Source organism: Zosterops lateralis, assembly GCF_965231275.1.
Source record: "Zosterops lateralis genome assembly, chromosome: 16".
Classification (NCBI taxonomy): Eukaryota; Metazoa; Chordata; class Aves; order Passeriformes; family Zosteropidae; genus Zosterops; species Zosterops lateralis.
Genome location: NC_139776.1, coordinates 5,034,974 through 5,062,034, shown reverse-complemented (window position 1 = coordinate 5,062,034; position 27,061 = coordinate 5,034,974). Strand labels below are relative to the sequence as shown.

Genomic DNA, 27,061 nt, shown 5'->3' with positions numbered 1-27,061 from the left:
GGTATTGGTGTGCTGACAGAATCTATCAAATTGCCTTTGAAAAAAGCAAACATATTAACTGAAAGACCAGAATGGGCATAGCGTTTTCTGAGAAAATCTGAACAAGTTCTTTCTTTATTCAACCACATTTGTGACCCTCTGCAATTATTTTCTCCATTAATATATGAGCACTCAGGTTTTCCTGGCATGAAAGAGGGAATATAGCTATTTTTTTAGCTTGAATATTAACTAAAAGCAAATCTTCTACTGTGCACCCATTCATCAAGTGCCTTGGTTAGCTAAATGTGCTATCAGTTTTATTTCAGGCTAAATACATTAGGAAAATAACTTCTGTAGCACTAACTTAATTTAGTCTTCACATAGAATTCTAGAAGTCTTCTGTTGATCAGCTTCATAAGCCACTTCAAGCCATTGAATAACAATTACAAAAATCACTATCTTTAGATCATTTAATTAGTGATAATTACATGAATTAGTAGCACCAGATAGTAAATTGTACATGTTTCACATAGCAATTGTTGTTATCCCTCTACAGATGAAGTTTTACCTACTGTGAAAGAATTTCTGAACACCTTAAAAAATAAGTAGGGGGTGTTTGAGTGAGCTCTCCTAAAGCTCCTAAACACTGCCATGGACTGCAGTTCCATGAAGAGGATAAAGTGGATACTGGAGCATTATTTCCCAAATTCCAGGTCATCTATCTTGCTACAGAATTTCTATGTGGCTCTGCAAGTTGCTAGGGTCCAAATCCAGATGATTATTTTAATTAAAAATGTTTAAAATTCAGTGAGATGCAGGCTTTTCCAAGCCCAGCTAAGTTTGGACCTCAGCCTTCCGTGATTCAGTTTCTACCACTGAAAGAAGATTGAAAAATCACTCAGAAACATAAGGTACCGTAATTGAAAAAAAAAAAAAAAAATTTAAACCCATGAAATTTTCATCCATCAAAACCATTTTCCTAATGGCCATAAATTAGTTAATGAAACTGGAAAATTTTGGTTGATTTAGAAACAGAGATGTGTTAGCTTGCCAAAATAAAATACATTTTTTCCAGTCTATAGATAAAAGGGGCACGACCACAGCTGATGCAGCACCCAACCCATCACATAGTGATGGAAGCTTCAAACCCACAACTCCCGACTCTGGAGTTACTTAATGTTATCAGATTTTGGTTTTCTTAGACAGAGCTCAGCATCTCAGTAATTGCTTGTTTGCACCACTGCTTTAAACTTCCATGACATGTCTGCTGCGGGGGTGGGTAAGTGAAGAGAAGGAACATTTTCTAAAGTGGTGCGGTAAGAAAATATTGATTTAATAGAGTGATATTTTACCAGGTTTTTACTTTTTAAATGTGATAAATGTAAATCCTGTCTGGACAAAGCACTCTAGCTGCCCAAATTTATCTTCCTGAATTATAAGAGAGGAAAACAACAGGAAATGAAGAGCCACAAACCAGTGTGATTTCATGAATAAGATAATCAAAATAGGGATACTTCATCCGTAATATCACAGATATCTTCTTGACAATCAGTGTTTTAGCAATCACATTGCCTCATGCAAATATTTTTTCCTCATAAGCATTTTCCACTTTTAGTGAAAGATTAATTTATCTGGATTTAAAGAGGGAATAGGAACTTCTGTCAATGGCTGATTAGTGTGTGCACAAAGGAAACACTGGGCGGGGATTCACAGGTCTGTGGGAAACAATGATGTTCCTGTCTCAAAGGTAATTAAGTACCGACAGCCCAAATGCCAAGATTCAAATGAGAAATCTTCCAACCATGATGAAGCTTTTCCATATGCAAAAATTGATCCCAAACCATCAGATGCTTTCTAAAATATTGACTCTTACCAGCACATTAATTGCCTATCGATTTCTCCGGTTACAAAGACAAGAAAGGCCCCACGTAGGATTTGAATAACAAAAGATAATTTGTTCAGCCGTTCATTTTCAGCTTTTCAATCAGTCCTAATACGCCTGGATCCGAAGTGCATTTCTAAACCTGCATTTTAAAAGGTGGTTTTGTCTGTATAAAACATTTTCAGCATATGTGAATAGGCACAAAGCTCTTCATGTTTTGTGTCGTCTTGTACTCACTCATCATGACATAAAATAACAGTATTTGAGTTTGCTGCAGTGCTACAGTCAGGTTAAAAGCCCACCAAACTGAGCCCAGGTCACCACCGCATTATGCCACTCACTCCAATTAAATTAATTGAATGTAACCAGAAAAAAAATGGATTATAACAAACCAAACAACCGCAGCCTTCTTATTGCAATGGAACATGCAGACACGAGTCAGTTATTAAACTGTAATTTTATGGACTTTTAGTATGGTTGGTCTTCTCACTCATCAGTCAGGAAATATGTATAAGATACACAAATACATGTCCTCATTTGGTGGCATAACAATCTAGCAACATGCAAAGAAGAGAGCTGAGCAAGGAATGCAGACTTCAAGGAGTCAAAGTTATATTTTATATATACAAGAGCAGAGGAAAAAAAACCAAACCCTATGGATGACAAATCAGATACTGTTAAGGCCTCCTTGGACAATTCTATTTCAATCAGAAAACAGTAGATGAAAAATTACCCGCAGTGGGGAAACGAAGGACAAACACAACCTCAACATTAAAACAAGGTTGATGAAAATCTCCCTGCCTTTGTCCTTCTACCAAATAGGTTTTATGACTCAGAAAAATGGGCACACACCACATGATAAATTTCAGAACTGCTTAGAGAAAAATCAAGAATGCACTCTGAAGGGAGCCTTGTTTTGTTTTCAGAAGTTGCAAATCCATCTTTTATCATTATTGGCATACAAATATAACCTTCCCACCAAATTATAATACTGCTCTCCAAGAAATAAATGCAGTCTTTCCAGACCTCTACAGTGCAGGCACATTTAATTCCTATTTAAAAAATAAAAAAATTAGTTATTGGGGCATGGCACTAGGAACTGCAGCATGGAAGACAAGCAGAAAACAGAAAACAGAGCTCTTCTTCAAAGGCCAGGCTCACATCAACATTGGGATGAAGTTTGGCAGTGTCAGGGGAGAGTTTTCATTCACACCAAAGCCCTTTCCACAACTGACAGTGCAGGAGTTGGACACTGAGCCCATTAACAGGATCCCATGAAAGACAGGACAGAAGAGCAGCTGGGTGGTGGATTTGTAGCCAGCAGCTTGTACAAATTATGACAATATCCCACTCCGTGTGCAAGAGCATCTCTGGTTCACGGCCACTCCTGTCATTCTTTAATTTGAATTAATGAACAGGTAACAAGTTGTTCAGCATGTTCAAGTCAAGAGTACTCATTCACAAATCTATGAAGCGTCTTAGTAAGGACACAGACAATAATGGAAGATCTTTCCCTAACGTTAAAAAAAAAAATTAAAAAATTAGGTAATATTAAAAAGTGCTTTAGGAAACCATAAGTGAAGTAAATTGCAAAATATCTCATGCTTAAACACACAGATTCAATGCTCTAGTTAATGTACTGCAATGAGTCCTCAGCTGTCCTTTCTAATGCTTGTTTTTACATTAACATTTGATTTTCTTTTTCTGGGCAATTGATACCACTTACATTTCCCAAGGACTTAACAAAGGGGGAAAGGACTGGAATATAAAACCCCTATAATTAGCACTGAAATAATGTTGTAATCATGTAGCAAAAAATGCAGAAGAGTACTAGAACTGTAAAGTGCTAAACAAAATTATGGCTCAGACTTCTCCAGGAAATAGAGAATTGACTGGACTTCACACTGAATTATTGTCAGATTGAGAAATACAATCTACCATATCTCTCTCCTCTTGCCAGCTCAAGAAGCAAAGACGCCATCAAAAGTTCAGCAGAGGAAAGTGAAAGCGAGTTAAGGAATCAGGCAAAAGAAATCCACCAAAACCTAAGTCAAAACAAGCCCACTCATCCCAGTCCCTGCCAAAAAAAAAAAAAAAAAAAAAAAAAAAGTGGAAATAAATCCTATAGCACACAACTCTTCTCCAAAACAATTCACCATTAAACTGATTATTTTTTTTTCAAAACACATTTCCTTTGCAAATACTTTATTTTCAGCAGAACCAGAGGTTCCTCCTCAGTCCTGTGCCTCTACTGGAATGGGATCCAAGAGATCTTCCTGCTATCTCTGAAGGAGCTCCCTGGAGCAATGTGACCCAAGTGATTAAAGAGTAGGAGAAGTCCAAGCCTCTACAAAGAGCTGTTCCAACAGTAAAGCTGGAGTTCTTTGGCACTTTTCATTGCCTGATGCTGCAAAGCCTCTTTGAACTCTGTTAAGAACAGGGCTTTAGGAACTTGGTGCTGTCACCACAGAGCAGGTGGCTGAAATAGTAAGAACAAAGAGTCCAGCTCCAGGATCAATGGCACATTCCCGGGAGGCGTCAGGAAACCTGCTGTGCTTTCCCAAACCAGTAAATAGCACTGCTCTCCCTGCAAGAACTGAGGGTACCTGAGCACAGAAGGAAGGGTGAGAGCTGCTGAGAGTACTGAGGCTTTTGAAACAGTTCCTGGCATTCTCAAACACAGCCACAGAGTGCAAAGCATCTGTGGGTATTAAATAATCTGCTAAGAAGCTCAACCAGCTTTGGTGTTCAGGCAACCATGCCCTGGTTTTATTAAAAGTGGCTAAAAAGCATGTAGCAATAGCAGGAAGAATAGCAATTAAGCCTAAAAATGCTACACAAATCCAAACAGAAGAACAGAACTGAATATTAACTTCTGTTTAATTCAACTCAGTAAATCCCGGGGATGAAGCAAAACATGAGAGACTTTAGGATTTAATATTAGTTTTGTTTTTTTTCCTGATCCTATTTATACCAACATCACTGCTTAAAAAACACACCTTACTTCCCACACCTGACCACAAATAGGAACACTCAGAATGTGAATTTAGGAGAGGTAACTACTTGATTTGCCATAATTTATTAATCAGCTCAGTCTTTCAAATTGACCATTACTTTTTCAGAATTAAAACCATGTTCCATTCAGAAGCATTAGACTACCAGGGATGAAATCAAAAATAGGCATTGAAAGAAGCAGAGAGAATTATCACCTTCACTGTGGTGTATTAGAAAAAGTGATCAGAGGCTACAGCTGAGTGTTCTTTCATATCCGCTCAGTAATTTCCTCTATTTCTGACAGTGTTTGTGTCTCAGCACTCCACAAGCCTGTTCAGGTCCCTTTTGAAAAAGTTTAATAATATGTTTTGGTCAATTTTGACTTTCCATTATTAAGATAATAATCTTTTACCAGAGTATACAGAAGCAGCTCTTCTTTTCAGTATGAGGAGAGGGCAAAGACCGCTGTTCTAAATCAAGATTCCTGAATCCCTAAAGTTTAAGAACACAGACCATAAAATTGCGTAGTTGAAAATAAAAAGGCAGACACACACAGACAAAGAACTGTATTTTTCTTTTATTTGATGTATTTAAGCCTAGGATTTCTCAGAACACTGCCTGAGATTCCTAAGCAGAAGAACTCAGATGTGGGTATCCAATGGCTGGTTCCTGGCCACCTTATTCAGCTACTTAGCTGCTGCCAGCATTTAAATAAAGTAAATTACTTATATTAATGAGAAAATAATTTCAGTCATTAATTGTAGTTCTTTTATGCTCTTCCTTCCTAAAATTACTGACCTGTGAGCTCCTCCTCTGAAGAGAAAAACCCACCCCAAACCACAACAGGTGAAAAGCTTTAAGACAAGACTGAAATGCCCATCATATAAAAACAGATAAACACGGGACCACCCAATTTTATTTTAGTTGGTGAAAATTGAGAAAGCCACTTCACTACACTTCATAAAATAAAGCCAACATCTCCTGCAGATCCTGAATTTCAGTCATTTCTACTGGACAGCATTCTCTTCATTCCATAGTATGCCAAACAAGAGCCAGGTTTCCAGTTCAACACCCACTATGATTACAATTTCCAAGCTTTGTTGTCAAACTTCAGAGACACCTCAAAGGTGAGCAAACAAACAAAACAATCTTTCCAAAGCAGCAGTCCAGAACAAATCTCCATGCTGTGCCTTTCCATTTTAACAATGAAAACAACCCACAAGGAGACCAAATCACAGAGATACAATCAAACTGCTATTTTGAATTTGTTCTCCTTCCAGCACAGTTCACAGCAGTTGTGGCTTCTACCACTTGACTGGGCTTTGTCCTCGTGACTGTTCTGTCTTCACATAAGTGTCATACAGTTCTCTCAAGTGCCACAGCAGCTCCTCCAAGTTGTCTCCTGTCAGCGCAGACAAGGCGATGACCCTCTCAGCCACCCGCTCCCTAAGCAGTGGCAGGTTGATCCTGGACTGAGCCAGGTCAAACTTATTCCCAATCACAACACGAGGCCTCTCAGACAAGCCTTTCTCATAGGCTTCCAGTTCATGTTTCAAGTCTTGCAGCTGGATCCATGGCTGGGGCACAGAGAGATCCACCACGTACAGGAGGAAGCGGCAGCGCTCGATGTGCTTGAGGAAGGCCATGCCCAGCCCACGGTTCTGATGAGCACCTTTGATCAGGCCAGGAATGTCAGCAACTGCAGCAGAAATATCACAGTGAATCCAGCAGATACAATAAAAACGCCCCCAAAAATCCCCCCAGTCTTTTACTGGCCAGTGTCAGTACTTTTAGTACTTTATGTCTCAATAGTACTTTATGTCTCAATACTAAAGTACAACTCGCACTAAGTTTGCTGCTGTTATCTTTTAAAACACCTAAATTTAGATTACTCCAGTGCAGACAGAATACAGACTGACACTAAGATACAGATACAGCTTGGCACTAAGGGTACCTACAAGTCAAGGTGAAATGGGCTTCCAGTACAGTTTTGTTTGAAGTTCTTTAATTAGCAAAAAGTCTACAGAACTCCCAAATCTATTCTGCAGCATTTTAAAGCATTTACAAAGGTGACACAAATTGCTATCAAGGTACACACACAACAAACTTCAAATTCTTACCTGCCACTTGTTCATAGTCTTGATAGTGGACAATGCCAACATGGGGGTTGAGGGTGGTGAATGGGTAGGCAGCCACAGCTGGCTTTGCCCGGGAGATGGCTCTCAAAAGTGAGGATTTGCCAGCATTGGGAAAGCCCACCTGGAATACAAACACCCAAATTTCTCAATCTTTAAACAAATCTGCAAAATTCTGCTGGACCAGACAATTATTCTGCAGTTGCTGGACTACATCAAGAACATTTTGAAGCAAAGCATAACTTTCATAGCTTTGCCAGCTAGTGTTAAGAGTACTTCCATATTTAAATACAAAAATAACTTAAGATCAAAGTTGACTCAGCATTTTACATTTCAGAGGATGATAAACCTGGCTCTAAAAAAGTCAAATGTTTAATATCCGTAAAAAGAGAAATGCAGGGATGAAATAGATGATTTGGACTTTATCATTTAGGCAAAAAAACCAAAACAATGCAAAACAAGAAAACAAACCAATTTAAAAGAATTTTCTATACTGTATGTTATCTGCAGAACCAGCAGACAAAGCTGCTGTACATCATCAGCAAACAGTGATGAATCTTGTTTCTCTGTGTATAATATGGATTTTAGCAGAGGTAGGACAACACCAAGTAGCAAGAGAGTGACAGCTCTGTGGATCATTTTGGACACCTTTCTACCAAGTGACAGCAAAAAAGCATTGAGCTGCATCTCCAAGCAAGCAAGCCAGGGGCTAGGAAACTGTTATCACGTATTATTTCTTCAGTCAGTCAAGTGTCAACCTACAACCAAATGGAAGCTGAACCAACAGGGACTCACCAATCCTGCATGAGCTGTTGTCTTGAGCTCCAGATGAAGGACTCTCTCCTGACCTGGCTCTCCTGGAGTAAAGAACGTCGGAGCGCGGTTTTCGTTGGAGAGAAAGAAGCGATTCCCTTTCCCTCCAGCTCCTCCATAAGCTGCAACGTACTCCTCTCCATGCTGAGTGAGGTCAGCCACAACTCTGCCATCCTCCTTCACCAAAGTACCCACAGGGACCTCAAAGTGAAGAGATGCAAGCATTACACTGAGCTCAAAGCCTGCAGCAGATCCTCCACCGGCCAGTTTCAGATTTGCTGAAAACCACTCCTGCATATTCTCAAGGTGAGCAACCCAAAAAGAGAATTGTATTTCATGAAACTCACTTTCTGAACTCAAACAGCATCATCAGACATTTACTCATCATTACACATGGGACTAGCTCACAATAAGGTTCTCCTGTTTGAAAATCAGCCATGTACTAAGCTCCCACACTGACTTACTTTAACATACACGTGTGCACCATTAGCTCCGTAACAGTTCTTGCTTCCTCCTCTCTCTCCATGAAAACCCTGATAGAAGGGGAACACTGAAGAAAGTGATTTCATCTGCTGGTCAGCTGTAAAGCAAAAGATACACATTTTGAACACATTACTTTAGTAAAACAGGCACAGAAAAGCCACCTCTTGACTGTTCTTTCCCTTTTTGAATATTACATGAGTGCACATCCTATTTACTGTCTCAACAATAACATATCAGGGAAGACAAACATTAATCTAAGGTTGTGATGACGTTTAACTGTCTGTACTTAGCTGCTTAGGTTTATTCATGTCACCATTCCAAACCAAAATTAATTTGCTAGATTAGATTTTAGAGCAGGGTGATGGTAGAAGCAGCCTTATTCATCTTAAGAGGAATATTTAATCAGATCCCAGCCTTAACAAAACACAGTCAGGCACCAGGCACTAAAGTATCTGCAAAATACCTCAACTGTCAAAATTCTTTCTAAGGCTGTCAGTGTCACTTACATCCTCCTTACTACAACTCAGGACAAAACTTCAAAAGCAAAGACATCTCATACAGAAATTTTAACCTTTTTGCCATTTACCATTTCTTACCATCCGCGTAGGGCTGTCTTTGCTGGGGTGGGGTGTAAAGCAATAAGACAGCAACACAAAACAGAACAGATTCAGCGAGGTTTACCTTTAAAAATGACGTGACCCCCATCACCTCCATTTCCACCATCAGGACCTCCAAATATTTTTCTGGGCTCGCTGTAGAAGGAATGGCCCCCTCCTCCTCCTTGTCCTCCAACCACGCGCACTTTCCGCTGATCCACGAAATAACGTGTCTGCAACAAGGGTGGGGTTGTTCCCTTTGAGTAAAATTTATTACACTCACCTTCCAAGAAGTTTTAGTTAACAGGGAGACTTGCTACTTTTAGCCACGATTAATTCAATTCAACAGTTTAAAAAGAAACGAGAACTCTGAATCAGAACTCTGCTGCCATTCACAGATCAGCTAAATGCACTGTACTGAGTGTAATAATAAAGAAAAACAGGTCTCACCTTTCAAGTATTTTAAGAACTTTTTTTAAAGCAAATACCTAAGGCTATGTTGATATAACTTTATCTGTCTCTAGAAAAGGGGATGAAATTCCCAAGGGAAAATATGAGAGAAGTACATTCATTGACGGGTGGATTTGTTTACACAGAGGGACGAAAAGAGAAACTGATCACCGTAACTTTCAAACTCTGTCAGTTACTAAAGGACTTCATAATGAGAATGGGCTTTAAGAATCGCTTTAAATAAAGGGCACAAATAGTACGCGAGGGAGAAAAGGTCTTGTTAGTGTTATGATACCAAAGATAAGCAACTAAAAAAAACCCCTCTCAACTGAACTCAAATTTATACTACTACAAAAAAGCCTCTTTTAGAAAGTATTTGGCACCACCACATGGCGAGACAGTAAACTATAGCTTTTAATAGGAAGCGATTTATGGATCATTAGAAAATAAGATTTTCCAGAGACACGTAAATCTAAAAAAAAAAGATGAAGAATAAATTCTACGACCCTGAAGCTTCTCTGACATAAAGTGACGCCTGTTTGGCAGCTCACTACACCGCAAGACTTAAAAAAAAAAGTGAGAAACAAACCAGTATTTTAGATTTAAAGCTAAAATACCATTTTACAGCTTTAGCTTTAAAAAGACTCTTTGCTTTCTAGACTTATGCATGCTTCCAGCCCAAAGAGGCTGTGAGCAAACACCGAGAATATCGCGGGGCAGACTCATTTCCTCACTGTTCTGAAGTCAATTATATTTTAGTTTCCTCACTCCAGAAGCGCCAGCGGCCGGAGCTGTGCCTGAGGCAGACCCCACACCCGGCAGAGAGCCCGACACTCACCAGCTGCCGCTCGGAAATGGCTCTTTTCGCCCTCAGCCGCCTGTCCTTGGCGCGGCGGGCGCGGCTGGTGGAGAAAGCCGGGGGGCTCAGCAGGAGCAGGAGCGGCTTCCAGGGGCTGTGGCAGCTTCCCCCGGCCCCGCAGCGCCTCAGCGCGGCCCCGGCAGCGGCCGGGAGAGCCGATCCGCCCAGCACGGCCCCACAGAGCAGCGCCATGCGGGGGACGGGCACAGCCACGGCCCCGCCTCGGCCTCCCGAGCGCAGCCGCTGAGGAGAAGCCGCGCCCCGGCGGGTCCCGCCCGCCTCCCCTCAGCCTCCCCTCAGCCCCGCCTCAGCCCCGCCTCAGCCTCCCCTCAGCCCCTCTGTGCCGGGAACGGCGCTCAGGAGGGACAGAATCCTGAATGCCTTGGGTTGGAAAGGACGTTAAAGAGCATCCAGTTCCACCCCCAGCCCCTTCCACTGTCCCGGGTTGCCTGAGATATCCCCGTCCAGCCTGGCCGTGAGCACTTCCAGGGGTGGAGCAGCCACAGCTTCTCTGAACACCCTGTGCCAGGGCCTCACCGCCCTCACCTACCGAGAATCCTCCTAATGCCCCATCTAACTCTGCCCTCTGCCAGTTTGAAGCCATTCCCCTTTGTCTTCTCATTCCAGGCCTTTGTAAATAGTCTCTTTCCGTCTCTCTTACAGCTCCCTTCAGGCACTGGAAAGCTTCAATTAAGGCACCCCCCCAAAGTTCCCCTGACCAGGCTGAACAATCCCGATTCTCTTCAGCCTTTATTCATAGCAGAGCTCCCTCCTGTAGTGGTGTGGTTTTTTGATTTTATCAGTTTTATGTACGTATTTGTTCCTTGTTAAATATTCTTTTTATAAGTTGTAATGGTTTGCCCCATGTCACCCATGTTCCACCCTTATTGGTTTTACCCCAACCCCAGTTATATGTCAATCATAACTTATACAGCCCCTGGGCCTTGTCTGTCACTTTGGGGTCTCTCCCAAAAGTCTGGAAAGTTCCAGTAAGAACCCCAAGTGATTGGACAAGACTTCAGCTGTCTCCCCACCCCTTGTGCAGTTATTAATTTGTTACAATATGTGTCATTTACCTGCAGAGCCAGACGCCCTTGGTCCCTGATTTGTCCCCAGTTAAACCCATCCCTGAGTTTCTCCCCCCAATAAAAGGTGTTACATTGGGGGGGTTTCCCGCTTTTTTTCCTCCCCGCTGCTTCTGCTGAGGGGTGTCTGCTGGGGCAGATACCCTGATGAATAAAGCCAGCAGTTAACCCAGAACAGCCTCCTCTTTTTTCCTGCTGTCGTTGCTTCACTCCTTCAAGCAAGAAAAGAACTCACAGGGGTCGGTGAGGTTCATCCTGCTACCGAGCCGTGCCCTTCACTGTCGAGGTGTCAGGGCTGGCCGAGGCAGAGACAAGACACCTCTTCACCCTCCACCAGGTCCATTCCCTGAGGGGCAGAATTGTCCCTCCCTTGCTGGGATAAGCCCAGCACACGGGGGATTTCTGGGCTGGGGCATGTCCAGCTCTCACCCACCAGCACCCCCAAGGGATGGGTAACCTGTGCTGTCCATTCCGTCTGCCACAAGAAAAGTACCACCGAATCCACTTTCAGATAATGTTTAAACTAAACCATTTTCAAGCATTCTGTATTACAAAACAGAAGATGATACAATTCATGGAAGAAGTCAAAATGCTGGCATCACTTTGTTTCCACATTAATACATAAAAATGGACGACACATTAAATAAACGTTTTGTTATTAACAGTTAGAAATATTAACACCAAAAATCATGTATAAATTAGGAAATAAATGTACAAACTATTTCCAAAGTGCTCTTTCAAATACATTATATACACAACATTCACGAAGTTCTTAATGTAAGACATTTCAGATTGATGTGATGTTGCTGTTGCGGTTTAAGTGTTGTTCATATTCTCTCAAAAGCATTTCAGCACTTTCAAAAACCACATAAAAGGCATATTCCCAAACTGGCAAAGAGCAATATTGCATTCTTCTGGCTACCTGTAATAGTAATTATTATAAAGAAAACAATCTTACTTCCTATTCCTTGCTATTTGAGAGTACTTATTTGTATGAAAACACCAGCAGGAAAGATGAGGGAAATATGGACTGATTAAAAAAATGTCTTCTACTTTACCAGTAGTTGAAATTATTAACATAGGAAGGACAGTGCTTGGACAACATTTAATAGTAAACTCTCTAGTTGTCCAGTTAAAGATTTTCTCCAAAGGAAAAAAGAAGAAAAAAGGTCATGAATTGAGAGATGTTGGGTTTTCCTTGTGGTCTTTGTTTTTCAAAATATAAAGTACTTGAAATCCCATAAATGACATCAGTCAGATAAAGAAAAGGAGAAAAACCTACAGAGTGTATTTACCTTAGATTGTAAATTTGCAGTTAATCTCATATCAAAAAATGTTTGTGGGCTACAGCCACCCAAGCTTTTTGCTGCAGGAAAATTTGGACACGGTATTTTGTTCAACACTTATATAAGCACTTTAAAAGTGCCTTTTTTTTCACCCCCCCAAGACTTTATAAGAACATATAAAACTGAATGAATAGAAGCAACTTACATTGTTCATACTGATTTTTACATACCACTAGTTTTTCTCTCTAAATTCTCCCTCTATAGGTATTCTCTCACTGGTTGCCCCATTAATAGCTCCCCTCTCTATATGCATAATAGTGTCTTGCAATTAAAGCTGAATTTAATTGCTTGTCTTCAATAAAGATGCACTTTTTTTCTTTTACCTTCTGCACTATTTTTCTGTCAAGTTACAATAGGAAAATAAAAGTGATGATGAAGAATGATGATGAAGTAAGAACAAGAGACCAACAAATTCGACAACACTTATGGTTATAATGCTTGCTGGGGAATCTGAGCAAGGGCAGCACGAGAATCAGAATAAAGAAGGATGCCAGCCACCTGCTTGCAAAATTTGGCACAGAAATGTATATGCAAGTTATAAAATTTGTAGTAGGATATTCAAGACGGATATTCAAGTAGGATATTCTGCCAGATGTTTTTCTCAGCTAAGCACGATATGAAGCAATATTGACGTCGAGCAGGCTGACACTCCAGGCCTCAGAGCTGCCTTCTGTTTTTCTTTCCACGACAGAAATACCTTTGTTTACATGGACATATAAAAGGTGCCTCTATTTATTAACATTTCTATGATCATAGGTTTGGATCCTCTTTCATAGCAGAAATTTGGACTTACGCAGATTATTGAATTATAGGATTTGTGTAGGTAGGTATCACAGAAGTTGCAGTAATTTTTTGTCATACAGCATACAACTGTCTTTTTATAAGGAATGTATCCATCCCTTTGTTCTGTAGAAGTAAACTGAAGAGCCATGGATTTTGGAGGCTGGCAGGTAATCTTCAATGCATCCAGTGAAAAAAAGATCAATAACTTACCACAGGGAACTTCCCTGGACTGAGATGTGACTGATGGGCTTTGCATTGAGCCAGACTGCAGAACAACCTGGCTGTTTTCCAGAACGGGGCACAACTGTGATCTAATGATCCTAAAGCTATTCAGAAACATCAAGAATGGGACAAGAGGGGGGTAAATGGAAAACTTCTGCATTGTATCAACATACAGTACTATACACAGCACCAAATATCAAACCATTAAAGCATTGTCTTGTTACCAGTAGTGCACTGCTTCATATCCAGCATGAAATGAACACTGTTCACATACAGACGCTGCTTTGTGCTAAGGGGTAACCAACATATTACAATTAGTCAAAACTGCCTGTACATCCAGTTCAAAAGATACTATTGAAAGGAATCTGACACAGCACTGTATTCTTTTATTGCTGGTAATTTCCATATTGTCCCTGTTAAAAAAAAAATAGAGAAGTTGAAGGATAATATATTGGAGGCTTACTGCGAGTCAGGCAATTTCTTTTGGTCTGTGGATTTTACAAGATCTACTGAAGTATCACCCATATACCTGCACCAAATTATCAGATTTATAGACAGAGCTAACAGCCAGATCTGCTCTCTCAGAGCAGAGATTTAGACAATTTACCTGCTCATAGCCATAAGGCCTCTGTTGCTGAGCGGAGGGGCCTGTCTGGGAAGCTCTGTAACTTCCATATTGCTGCCCCTGTCCCTGTTGGTAGCTGGAATACTGTGAAGAGGCTCCTTGTGCAGGACCTGAGAAGACAGTAAAACCCATTACAGGCAGTAAAATAAATCCATTACAGGATTTGCTGGGGGAGTTCTTAGAGTAAATTGTTTGTTAGCATCTCATAACATGATGCTAACAAAGTAAGCTCTGTGAGTAAGAGCTGTGAGTAAATTCTGCCCAGACCTCCTCTCTAGGTTTACACTACAAGGTGTTAATAATAATAATGATGTAGTTGCAGCAGTGTAAACTTCAGGTTTTAAACTTGGCTCAAAAAATGTCATAATACTTCTAAGTGAAGCCTCTCTGAAATCTGTATTGGCACAGCTCAGTTATGACCTCTATGCAAACTACCTGGCCTTTATTTTAGTAACAGCTGCATGTTTAAATTCCTCTCTAATCTGTCTGTGCCACCATAAGCAACAGAGAAGTGATTCTTGGGACTGTTGATATCCTTTTTCATGTCAGTTCAGAAGGGCTAGGTGTGTAGGAGGCCTGGGAACCCAGGCAGTGACCTCCTGATGATGTTTAACACAAAGTCAACATGAAGAAAATGTGTATTTTCTAACTTCTATCAAAAGAGAGAGGGATTCAGGATGGAATGCAGTGCTAGACTAATACATGTTACTGTCCAGAATCCCTTTACTAGATCTTTGGCTAATTTTGGTACACTGTTAATCCAAGGTTAATCAAGGAAATAGTTTACAGCCTATTTTAGCCTAGGAATGGAGGCATCAGGGTGAAGAAACACTGCAAACACTTGACCAGCCACTGAGAGTTTTCTTACCATATCCTTGCTGTTGGCCTGGGTAACTCTGTTGATTTGGGTATTGCTGCTGGGAATATGTTTGCTGTTGTGCAGCTCCCTGTTGGTATCCTGCCTGCTGCTGGCTGTACTGAGAATTTCCTGGAGAGGGAAATATTGGAATTGTTTGGTCATAGATGAGGCAGGTATTTCACTGTACATGTGGATCAAAGGCGTAAGGAGCCTTGGTCTGGAACTCATGTACAAATACTTTTTCTTAGAAACAGATTACTGGATTTTGTCAAGCAAAATTTTATTTCTCCTGTGATTTTTAGTTCTTTTGAATAGGAGAATTACTTAATTATACACATCACAAAACAAACAACCTGTTCACCAAAGGATTTTCTTACTCCAGAATGGTTTCGGAAGAAAAAGTCACAAAGATAAGTCTGCCAGGGTAAATAGCTGCTTTCTCAAAAAGACCTCTCATTGTATTTTCTTCTAGATAATGATTTTTATTCATATATCCCAGAAAGACCACTTATCTTGTTGTAACTGGTATTTTTTTTTCAAATACCTATGATGGAAATTCCATTTGCTGTATCCTGAAACAACAAAATGAACAAAGGCTCTACAAATGACTTCACTTCTCCTAAATGTCACCTTGCTGCATCATAATTCAGTTAATATTTCCAGTTGATTTAGAGTTCAGCTATCTTAATAACTTATTGAATTTACTGTTAAGATTTTGCTGTATTTTTGTACCTCCTTCATAGTAGTGTTGTGTGGAGTCATCAAACGACCGGTCGTAGCTCTGTTCAGTATAGGATGACTGCTGATAGGCATAATCACCATGTCCTGCAAGGAGTCACAAAGATTTGTCAGATACATCCTTCGTGGGACCATAGACATAGTGTTGAATATATATTTTATATATATTATGGAGCTGCTTATGCACCAAGATGAGGCTAAGAGCAAATACAGACCCCTTAGGGAGAACATCGAACATGTGGCAAGGAAAATCACACCAATGGATAAAACTCTTGTGTTTACTAATCCAAACTGGGCTTTGGGCCCTTTTTGGAGCAGTTTATATAGCAAGGTGCACTGGTGTCCATGTTCTGTACCAGGCTCCCATCCCCTGGAATTCTAATTTTCCAGCATTTAAATTGGAAATGAAGCATAATAGGTTTCCCATGTCCTTGGATATGGCAGTTGTGGTGCTCTGCACTTTATCAGTATCACGGTGAGCCCAGCTCAGAGGAATTACCATCTGGATAATATTGCTGATTCATAGGTTCTGATGAGCCTTGGCCATGACTGTACTGCTCACTGTAATATTCCTCCTGACCCATGTACTGCTGCGAGGAACCTGCAAGGCACAAGACAAGGCAAACTGAGCCTGTGAACTCCTAAGGGATAGGTTCCTCTTATCTATTTTTTTTTTTTTTAAGAAAACAAAGTTTCTGTCTGGATAAGCAAACAATTGAGAGCAGTTATAAAGATGTTTTTCTCGCTAGAAAAAGGAAATAAATTGGTGTTCTCAGAAAAAGGTGGTTGAAATTGAAATCACGCAACAGTCAGTAACACATCCTAGAATCACTCACTTCTGCAGCAATGCTGAAAATAAGGGCTACATTTAATCTAGTAATCTGAATTATTAGAAAGCACAGGAATGTATTCCATGCTGAAGAGCACAGTCAGAATTAAATATATTTTCATTAATACACTAATTTGTTTCTTAGCAAAATTCAGGTTATTTTAGAATCAGTCTAGCAGCTTTATTACCTCTCAGAAATTTATTCAGAGAGGTCTTAGAGTATGGTAGTTATTCTCTGGTGTTTTCCTTTCCTTGGCCTAATTTTTCATTCTAATTGCTGGCAAATGTATCTTCTTTCCAGAAATGTGTTCCTTGCTAACTGTGCCATGTTAGGGCTGATCCAACACCATGGGAAAGAATTGAATAGATTCCCAGTGGCTTGAATGAGCTGTATATCAAATTGTTCATCTTTTCTTTGGCTCCTAAGATCCCTTTTAGACAGAATTATTGTTCTAAAGCCTGAAATAATGAAATAGATAAATCTTGAAAACAGATTCAGGTTCATGTCATTGTCATGATACTGGCACCATTCAGGATTTGCTGTGCTCCAGGGTGGGATTCTGTTTGTAAATGTGACTTGGAAATTTTGGTGACTTAAGTAGCCCACAAGATGGACTGAGTATAATCAATCTAATGAGAGTTCTATCAATAATCTGATAGCAGTTTTACCTTGCTGTGAAGCTCTGTAAGGGCCCATGGGTCGCTGCCCCATCATGCTGTTGCCTTGGTTGCTCTGGCTCATCATGGCAATGGAGGATTGTCCCTGGTAGTGCTGGCTCCCTCCTTGTGCTGAGTTGTAATGTGACGTTGCTGCCTGCTGGTGCATCATGGAGACTACAAAGGACATGGAAAAGACTGTTTTCCAAAGATGGGGCAGTTCTCTCCTAGGCTCTTTGGAAGCAAGTTAAACCATTCAGCCAACATGCATCCTGATAATTCTGTGAATTTTCCACAGGGGGAGATGTTTTCCTACCGGATTTATTTACTCTTCCGCATTGGAATCCAGAAAGGATCTTGTTACATGATCAGTTCTTGCCATTTGCTTCAGCAGATATTTAAAAATACACCCAGCCTTGATTATTATTAGCTTATTTAAAAGAATGTAAACCTTATTGCAGTAGGGTTAAAGAAAGAAACAAGAAATTCTGTTTGTTCCTGTCTACCTCCTGACCATTGAATTGCTGCATTTCTTTTCTAATATACTCCTTCTTCTGCTTCCATCTTCTCATCCACCTGATGATTATAGAGTTTAAGTAAACTGACATTCTAGGATTTATTTGATTCCTAAATTTTGTGCTGCTGTATAGAATTCTAAAGCATCAGACATCCTGTTCAAGGCAATTCAACTAGCAAACTTTATTTTAAATTAAGAGATTGAGTTGTCTGCTAGTCTCTTAATGCCCTGCAAACAATGTGAAGTACCAATAAAATAACAAAATGGGAGAGTAATGTACAAAGAGCAAATGGGGTAGTAATGTACAAAGAGTAAATGTATTATACCCTGGCAGGTTCTTTGTGCTTGGGTAAAGGTGCTGCTCAGATCCCTCCCATGGCTGTGGCATTTGCTGCCAGGTGCAGACAGTGCTGCTGCACCTCTACCTAACCCTCTTCTCCCCTGCTCAGCCCTAACCATGGCGAGTCAGCCTCAGTTAAAGCAAGGCTGAAACTGCTCTGACTGACACTGGCTGCTGATTCAGAGATGCCTTAAAGCTGCCTTTTCCTCCGGCACCTTTGCCGCTGTCTACAGAAAACATTTACACAACAAAGTCGTGTGTGGTAAACCCTCTGAGGTCACAGGAAAGTCAAGGTGGCCCAGGAGGAGGAAGAGGGAGTTTACCTGGGTTGGACTGCATGTTGATGTTTGTCCTAGAGACGTAATTGCCTATCGAGCCCTGGCCTTGCATTGGCACATTCTGAGACGCAGGCACTGTGTGGCTGTAACCAGGGCCAGTCCCATGGCTGCTGACAGTCATACTCAGAGAGGTCGTGGGCATGGTGTTCTGGCCTGACTGCTGCATAGACACGTGGTTGGGACCTACAAAAATTAGAGACAGCAACAAGAAAATCTGAGTTATTATTGGCAATGCATGGTGAGCAAGAGGCCTCGCGGCCTTTCTGGGATACCTTATGATAAGGCAAAACAAAAAAACCCCAAAATCCTCATTATTAAAACTCCCTGTTATCTACGGACAAATTAAAACTGCCTGCTGCACAATCAGAGAGATCTTCCCCTTCCCGTCAGCCAAATCTGCAGATGAGAAGAACAAAACCAGCAGCAATGCCCTACAATTGCTTCCCCCGCAGGCAGCAGAATTTAAAAAATGCCAGTAATTTCAGGTACTTCAGAAAATACATGGACTCTGGAAACATCCCAGCCTTTTGGAATTTTTCCTTTCCTTCCTCTTGTCCTGCAGTTGATTCCTTTCCCCCCTTCACACAGGCAGTGGCAGTGGGGAGGCACAGGAGTGGCTGAGAGAGACTTTACACATCCATTGCTGCATCCACTGGGTTCCTCTGTCACCAGCTCACCTTCTTAGCTGGGGCTTCTGAAGTACCAATGGAGCCTCTACTCAGAGAACAAGCCTCTCTCTCCCTTTCCTGGAGTTTGACTACAAGTACCTCAGAGGAGGATAAATTTTCCAAGTCACCATAACAACCTCAGTTGTTACTCTCTTTCCAACACCAGAATGGAATCATCAGACTGCTCCAGATACATCCTGGGTTTGTTTCCTGCTTATCTGGCAGTGTGCTTAATTTTTGGAATTCTGTTGCAGTTGGGTAGCTGATACTGGGGCAAATGGGGTTTTTATTTGTTGTTTATTGCTGTAAATAATTTTATGAATCAGTTTTGGAAAGTTGTTTTCATTGTATATTGTTACTATCCAAGCTGTGATGGTGCATATGGTTGTCTATCTAAATTCAGCCATATTGTTGTCAATCTCAATTAATTTAGGTAGAATGCAGAATCCTTAGAAGAGGCAGAATTAGGCTGTGATGTTTAAATAACGGTATTTTAATTCAGGGTTATTAAGTTTATCTGCAGCCTCTGAAAAACGTCTAACTCATTTAGTACAAACCTCATTAATTACCCTTAATGGTTTTCGTAGATATCAAAATGAGACCATTTGCTGTAAATTATATTTTCCTCTGATGAAGAGATGCAAGCAGCAGTTTCAACAAGAGATAAAGAGAAGCCAGCTCTCCTAAAATCAGTGGAGCTGGGTCAAAATGCTGCTACAGAAAATCATCTCTGTGTTTTGCTCCAGTTTGTTTAAATTGTAAAGCTGATCCTTGTGCAACACAAGGTCACAGAGTGTGTGAATGGAGATAGCAGTTGCCTGGAGTGAGAGATGGAGTGAAGTAAGTGTTGGTAAACCTTGCCTTATTTGCATGGGAAAAATTAGAGATTCTTTGCCTTCTCTAAAATAAGAAAAAAAAAAAAAAAAAAGGTTGGCTAATTTGTGATTGTAAGGGAAAATATGTGGATGAGTCCAGTCCACAGGACTTCCAGCCTGGTTCTTTCAATCAGCAGCAAATTACTGCAAAGATCTGGAGGAGGCTGGGGAGCAAATCAGAAAACCAACAACAGCAGCACTGAAAATGTCTATTCTGAATAACACAAAACAGTGTTTTGACTGACTTAATATATTACTCATACTCAGTATTACATCTTTCAAAACAAAGGCCCTGAAAAATTTGGTAAGTTTACTTTACAAGTTGTAGCTGTTTAAAACAGGTCCCTTTATCCATTAATTTAAAAGGTACTATAGGCTTGACCACAAAAGGGTTTTTAAAAACTCAGAAGTAATTTCATGGCTTGTGTCTGCTCTTGAGTACCCATGCCAAGGTCTCTGATTTTACAATCAGATATTTCTATTTATAGAAAATGGTTTTGCTCTCTGTCACTCTGGGAGACACCCACAGAAACAAGAACTGACTGAGTAACTATGATTCTACAAAATAAACAGATTGTTAATATATAAAATGCACATATTAAAAAAATGTTTTAATTAGTTTAGTTGCATGAACAAAACCAAACAGACAGATTATATTGTCATATTAATACGAAATGTCTGTGCATTTGACTGTGTAGTACAATCTCTTCTGTAGAGGACAAAGACTGGTGCAACACCAAATGATTTGTAAGGATAGACGTATCCTGGAAGGTGTTTGCAGTCTCAAGGCTTGGTTGCGTGGTCAGTCATGCAAGCAATTCCATTTTACCCTGGCCAACCCCGCCACATCAACGAGAAAAATAATACAACATAGAATTTTTCTTACTAAAAACTTGGATGCATCTTTACTTGGTGATTTTCATAATGTATTAAAAAAAAAAAAAAGAAAAGTCTTTAATTTCCTCTGCAGAAACACAAAGCACTCTGCAGGAGCCAGCATCATCCCTGCCTGTAGCCATTTTGTAGTGATTTCAGCATGTGCCTGAAATCCCCATATGCCTGAAAGGTGAGTTAGGAGAGGTCTTTTCCAGCTCTCTAAGTATATTCTGCATTAATGATTTTGTTGCCAGGCAACAGCAAAGCAGCACAAAGGGGACCAAAGCTCACCATTGCTAATCTGACTCTGCATGAGGGAGGAAGGAGGAAGGCCGGTGCCGATGGCATCGCTGAGATTGCTCTGGGAGTGGAGGGATTGGTTGGATGCGCTCTGACTCATCCCTCCCGGGCCCAAGTTTATATTTTGCGTTGGTGGCTGCGAAACAACAAGGAGAAAAAGCAAAAATTTTTTTTGTTAGGTTTTTAATTAGAAAAACAGCAGCCCACAAATTAGCCCGACTATGATTAAAAAACTGCCTCGGCTAAATACGTGTTTCCTTTGCTTTTTGGGTGAACGTTTCTTGGTTTGACTCCTCTGTGTGAATGACATTGAGCACGACAGAGCAGCTGACAGGCAGCAGCACAGCGAAGGGTTTGGAATTGTGTTTGTCACAGAGTGTGGCTTCCTCTGCACCCACATGGATTTCCAAACACAACCACTGCGGGGAATGCATTAGCAAAGACAACACAGGAGTGTGGTGACAGATTGACCTTTGCCAAGCTATGCTGCAGTTTGTGTTATGTGTGGTACTTCCCAAATCAATCCACTGAGCAAGAATAACAACATGTGTAAAGACAAACCAATGCCCGAGTGTTGAATGAGATTTTTAACGTAAAACAGCAGCATTTCCCCCCCCCCAAGTAAAGAACACAGTAAGAACAGGTAAGACTATTGAATCTGGAACAAATGGAGATGTTCACATCTGTACCACTGCATCATAAACCTTGAGCTGTGGGGCAGAGATTAACACAAATGTCCCAAAGAACATAATTTAAACACAGTAAAAGTAACTTTTGATTTGTTTGGTGGTCTACTTGGCCACTTCTTTCTAACTTTTAAGGCTGTGTGTTTCCCAAAGGTGTATCTTTACATACAATTAACTATTTTGGTTGTCAATTCAAATAAAACTACTAATTACACCTTACCATTTGTACTAAACTAACACACCACTTGAAAGCTTTTAGCTGGAAAAATACTAAAATACAGTTCATTTATAGTGATCAGTGACAGAATCAAAGAACATTTCCCTCTGGCATAGCTAATGTAAAGGTGCTGAGGGAAATAACTATGGTATTAGTTATACTAATAACTAATTATTAGTTACAGTAATTGTACTGGTACTTACAGCAGGAAGCAAGGACTGCATATTCTGGTTAGAATCTGCTATTGTTGCCAAGTAAACCAGGTTTCTGTGCAAGATTTGTTGGTATCTACAGAACAAGGAGTAAACTTATTTGGAAAGGGTTAACAATACATAAAATTCCAAGTCTTTCTCTTTTTTTTTTTTTCTTCTTATTTACAAATGGTTAGTTAAATTACCTTAACTCATTTTTAATCTGTCCTAATAAACAGCAGTAGCAATGACCTGTGTCTGTGCTGTCACGTTTCCCATCAAGGATCAGGGTGCTCAACACCTCTTTCACAAAAGGATAAACTTGGGAGAAGGGAGAGGTAAAATACACCCTCCTTTGACAGCACTTTGAACTGTGGAGCTGGGACCTCAGTCTCTGAGGACTCACAGCCAGTCAGCTGCTCCAACAATCAAACACTTTTCCTTTCTCTGTCTAACAAGGGCCCTGATAGGAATGAAATTCCAGAACTCCAAAGCCCAAAACCTGTCTTCCCTGCCAGCAGGCTGAGAGGAACATGATTTTTTTTCAAGAGTGCTCTAACTGGAGTGTTTACTCAAGTAAGCACCACCAGAACCATTTATGCTTCTTCACAGTTCTCCATGAACTGGAAAAGCTCCTAAAAAGTAACAGGAGTGTTTCCAAGAGCAAACCAACAGCTGTGCCACTGAGCAAAGGGAAGAGTGAGACTTCAGGACACATTTCTAACAAACTCCTGAATTCGTAATACTCACTGAGTGCATTCTGCAGTTTTCCCCTTGCTCTGATAATCCATAATACATTGTATTAGGTGGTGATTTTCATCTAGCATCTGCATAAAAGAAACAGGACCAAAACATGTTACTATGAGAACAACATAAAAGTTCTGTATTTTTGTGATCCTCTGGCACTGTGGTGTTCTGTGCAGTTTTATTGCCGTGGCTGTTGTAAATCAGCTACACGTGACTTTATTGAGCCACAAGGTTGATTCACTTATAAACAGTTATCTTTAAAGTAGTTACTTAAAATACCCAGCCAGAAGAATTAATGGGCTTACCTTGTTCCTTACATGGCAGATAAATTCTGATGCTGAAGAAGGAGAACACTTTCACTATGAGTTATCTCTGTCTCATCTCAAAATATCACCCAACCCTTTCCAAAATGTCAGGTTTTACCAACATGCCTACTTTCAAGTAAGAAACAAACTTTCAGACAATTAAACCTATTTTTTTTTTCAGACAATTAAACCTCATTTTCCTGCCCAGGACTAGAGTGTGCTGACAGTTGAACTCGATGAAGTATAAAATTTGCATCACTGCAAAGCTACTGAAACCATGTTTAAGAGAATTACATCCCAATACGTCCTTACTTTCATTGAATGAACTAATGATATGATTAAAAGCTTAAAATATACTTTGATTTGTTTTGAAATGTCAGATACATTAGTTTGTCTCTTTCCCCTGGATTTCTTGTGAATGCAGCACACTTTCTCCAGGTGAATGAATTAAAAAAAAAATACGAGCATGTAGAAATTTAGATTTGCCTCTGGCATAATGGAGCTTGTAGACACCACTGGTATCAAGTGATTGCAAGACTGGGCCCTTCAACCCCTGTGTCATCAGGGCAGGAAAGCTCTTGAGGAAAAAGCCAGTTCTGGTTCAGAACTGAATTTTACTGCCCTGGAAATGCTATTTGATGAACTATTTTAGAGGAGCACCACCACTACTCTATTGCCAAAAGCTCTAACTTCGTCCATGTGAAATCTATTTTAGAAATATTTTATACTGGGATAAGAACAGCTTTGAAAGGCTATTAAATTTGAGTTAATAAATAAAAATAAGCTGCTTTTATAATATGAATGCAAATAAGAATAGTCTTTTTCATTGAAATTTGTGTATGTTCTCAAAAGCTCACTTCAATAAGGATTTTTGGAGGGTTTTTTTTTTTTTTCTCCTGTTCTCTCTGCTCCATTTCCATCCTTGACTATAAATCCCATCCAGTTCCTGTGCCTGCAAGTTTCTTCCTCAGCATTGCTGTTTGTCAAAGAGGAAATCACTGCCAACAGCCCAACACTGATGGACAGTCCCAAAGTAACCTGCCAGCAAATGCACCTGAGACAGGAAATGCTTTCACTCATTATCTTCAAAGAAAGAACATTTTGAAGCTTCCATGAACTTTATGAATATGCAAAAAAGGAAAGGGCTTGAAAATGGAACAGAAAATACTTTATCTGCCCTTTGTCTGTGAGTATGGGTTTAATTACAAACTATCTGAATTATGGAATAATTCCAACTGATTTGGAGGTTAGAAGAAAACTTCTTCACCGAGTCTGAAGTATTTCAGCATTTAAACTGAATTGGTTCACGACACCACGTGCTGCAAGAGCTCCACAAAATGGGATGTTTCCAAACACTCTCCTGAGATGCAAGTCATCTCTCCAGCCTCTCCCCTGGCAGTTTGTTCTGCCTTCATCTCTGCTCTGTCACACGCTGCCACCGAAGGGAATTATTTCCCCCCCTAGAAGTCACAAATTGGCAGCAGATCGTGGCTTGGCTGCACAACCCCTGGTGACAGGTTAATTGCTCCATTGGCAGTGGCACTTGTGCCCTGGTCACTCTCAGCACAGGGACCACACAGAGCTCACACCTGGCTGCCACCACACCATGGGCACAACACCTGAGCCCTGGGGAACGGCCAGAAAATCACAGCACAATTGACAAGCAAACAGCAGTGACATTAAAACACACATGTTTTTTATTGACATTTCCAGCCTTGTCGCTCCTGACCATCACCTTCTGCAGGAGGGAAGGTGCCAGGGGCTGCCTGTGTGTGCAGCCCCTGCTGCCAGCCCTGGGAAATAGGAAACAATAACTTCCCAACTCGGCACCCTCTGGTTTGGCTTCCACATGGAGACCCATGTGGGGATCTCCTCTCCAGAGAAAATATTTCAAAACCTTTGTTTGTCATTAAACATCAATAGACACATCACAATAATAATAATAATAATAATAATAATAATAATAATAATAGTTTATGAAAAATAGCACTGGCTGGTGCTCCCTCTATCTTCTGAGAGATTAAAATTCTGCATCCAGATACAAAAGAAAATCCTTGCAAATTCAGTATTTTATTTCGATTCAGTTTTTTAGGTCGGATTCTTTGGGGGCCAGAAGCTGACATACCACCATAAATTAATCGCACATTTGCCGATTTTATTGCCGTTTCCCAATGTATGCTTGGCAGCGTTTCCCCTTGGCGAGCAGCGGGGATAACGTGCCATCCCGATTTTATTCCCTGCGTCCTTCTCTCGCTCTCTTTGCAGCGATCTGAACACCTTTGCTTTGTTCCACCTCCTCCTCCTCCTCCTCCTTCCCCCACCTCTCTCTCTCCAGCTGTCCATCTCTGCAGCCCTCGCAAATTCACGAGTTTCCCTGATCGCCCTAGAAATCAGCCTGCAGCTGCAGGAGCATGGACAGAATTAAATGTCTAAAATTGTCTGTATAAAAGCATGCTCTTTTACCTTCTGGATAGTTTGCTGGGTGACCTCCCCTTTGCCTCTCGGGCGAGCAGAAGCAAAGGCAACCGACATGGTGGGGGTGGTGGGGTTTTTTTTATGTGTCTATAATATATCGGTTCCAGGCTCTAATAATATTGTTATTATCTGGGCTGCTATTGCCGTGCGAGGATTCTCCGCAGTGCAACGGGGGAGGGGGGCGGCCGCAGATGGTACGATCTGCTCCCCGCGAACACCCGCGGGCGCCGCGCCCCGCTCCGCCCGGCACCGCCCCCGCCGCGCCCCCCCGAGCCCCCCGAGCCGCCGGGGCGGGAGGGGCGGCGGCGATTTCGGGGGAAGGGACGGGAACGGAGGCGCCGCCGCCTCCCCGCCGCCCGCACATGGTGCGGTCCCGCCCGCCCGCCGGGCGCCCGCTGCGCCAGGAGCGTACGGGGAGCGCCGGGAGCGGCGAGTGCGGCCCGGCCGGGCACCGACCGCGGGAACGGGGGGATAGACACGGCCGGAGGGGCCGCGGGGCAGCCCGGACACACCGGAACAGCCATGGGGCCCCTCTGCGGCGGGGAAAGGGCCGAGAGAATCGGCGTTGTGCAGCCCCGCGTAGGGGTGACCTGGTTGTGGCTCTGCTCAAGGGGACTCGCAGGGAGGATGGAGCAGGGCGGTTTATAAGAGACAGGACAAGGAGAACGGGTTCGGTTTGAAGAAGGAGTAGGTTAGATGTTTAGATATATATTAGATATAGTAGTTTAGGTTAGGTATTAAGAAAATCTCCCCTGCGAGGGCGGCGAGGCCCTGGCACTGGTTGTCTAGAGAAGCTGTGGTTGCCTCATGCCCAGAAACATCCCAGGCCAGGCCGGACGGGGCTGGGAACAACCTGGGACAGTGGAGGGTGGCACCGGCTGATTTTTAAGGTCCCTTCCACCCCAAACCCCTGTGTGCTCCCTGCGGCAGCGGGGCCGCCCCCGGCCGTGCGTGCGCCAAGCGCGGGGCGCTGCGCAAAGTGCGCACCCCGACGCAAAGCGCGTAACCCAACGCAGGGCGCGCACCCCAAGGGGAGGCGCGCACGCCAACGCAAAGTGCGTAACCCATCGCAAGGTGCGCACCCCAACGCTAAGTGCGTATCCCAACGCAAAACGCGCACCCCAACGCAAAGTACGTACGCCAATGCGAGGCGCGCACCCCAACGAAAGGTGCGTACCCCAACGCAAAGTG

General features: G+C 41.7%; 2 protein-coding genes across 2 annotated transcripts; both read right to left on the bottom strand.

The window, feature by feature from the left end:
• Positions 1 to 5,427: 5,427 nt before the first annotated feature.
• MTG2 (mitochondrial ribosome associated GTPase 2) lies at positions 5,428 to 10,383 on the bottom strand (the record flags this gene model as incomplete). Its single annotated transcript, XM_083872976.1, has 6 exons — positions 5,428 to 6,554; positions 6,976 to 7,114; positions 7,786 to 8,004; positions 8,268 to 8,383; positions 8,968 to 9,115; positions 10,171 to 10,383. 6 exons carry the CDS (start codon positions 10,381 to 10,383, stop codon positions 6,160 to 6,162), a joined length of 1,230 nt encoding a protein of 409 aa, XP_083729102.1. The 3' UTR covers positions 5,428 to 6,159.
• A 3,322-nt stretch (positions 10,384 to 13,705) lies between these two features.
• Positions 13,706 to 25,971, bottom strand: SS18L1 (SS18L1 subunit of BAF chromatin remodeling complex). The gene is made up of 11 exons (XM_083873449.1): positions 25,859 to 25,971; positions 23,094 to 23,170; positions 22,356 to 22,440; positions 21,241 to 21,385; positions 18,516 to 18,713; positions 17,348 to 17,512; positions 16,349 to 16,450; positions 15,844 to 15,936; positions 15,121 to 15,240; positions 14,235 to 14,362; positions 13,706 to 14,040 (listed from the first exon to the last, which is right to left on the bottom strand). Exons 1-11 carry the CDS (start codon positions 25,925 to 25,927, stop codon positions 14,014 to 14,016), a joined length of 1,209 nt encoding a protein of 402 aa, XP_083729575.1. The 5' UTR covers positions 25,928 to 25,971; the 3' UTR covers positions 13,706 to 14,013.
• Between the last annotated feature and the right edge of the window lie 1,090 nt (positions 25,972 to 27,061).

Excerpts from the sequence above, each read along its gene's own strand:
- SS18L1 (XM_083873449.1), bottom strand. The coding sequence starts at position 25,927 with ATGTCGGTTGCCTTTGCTTCTGCTCGCCCGAGAGGCAAAGGGGAGGTC. Across the intron at positions 17,513-18,515 it reads CAACATGCAGTCCAACCCAG|TCTCCATGATGCACCAGCAG; the intron begins GTAAACTCCCTC and ends TGTCCTTTGTAG. Across the intron at positions 14,363-15,120 it reads AGGCCAACAGCAAGGATATG|GTCCTGCACAAGGAGCCTCT; the intron begins GTAAGAAAACTC and ends CTGTCTTCTCAG.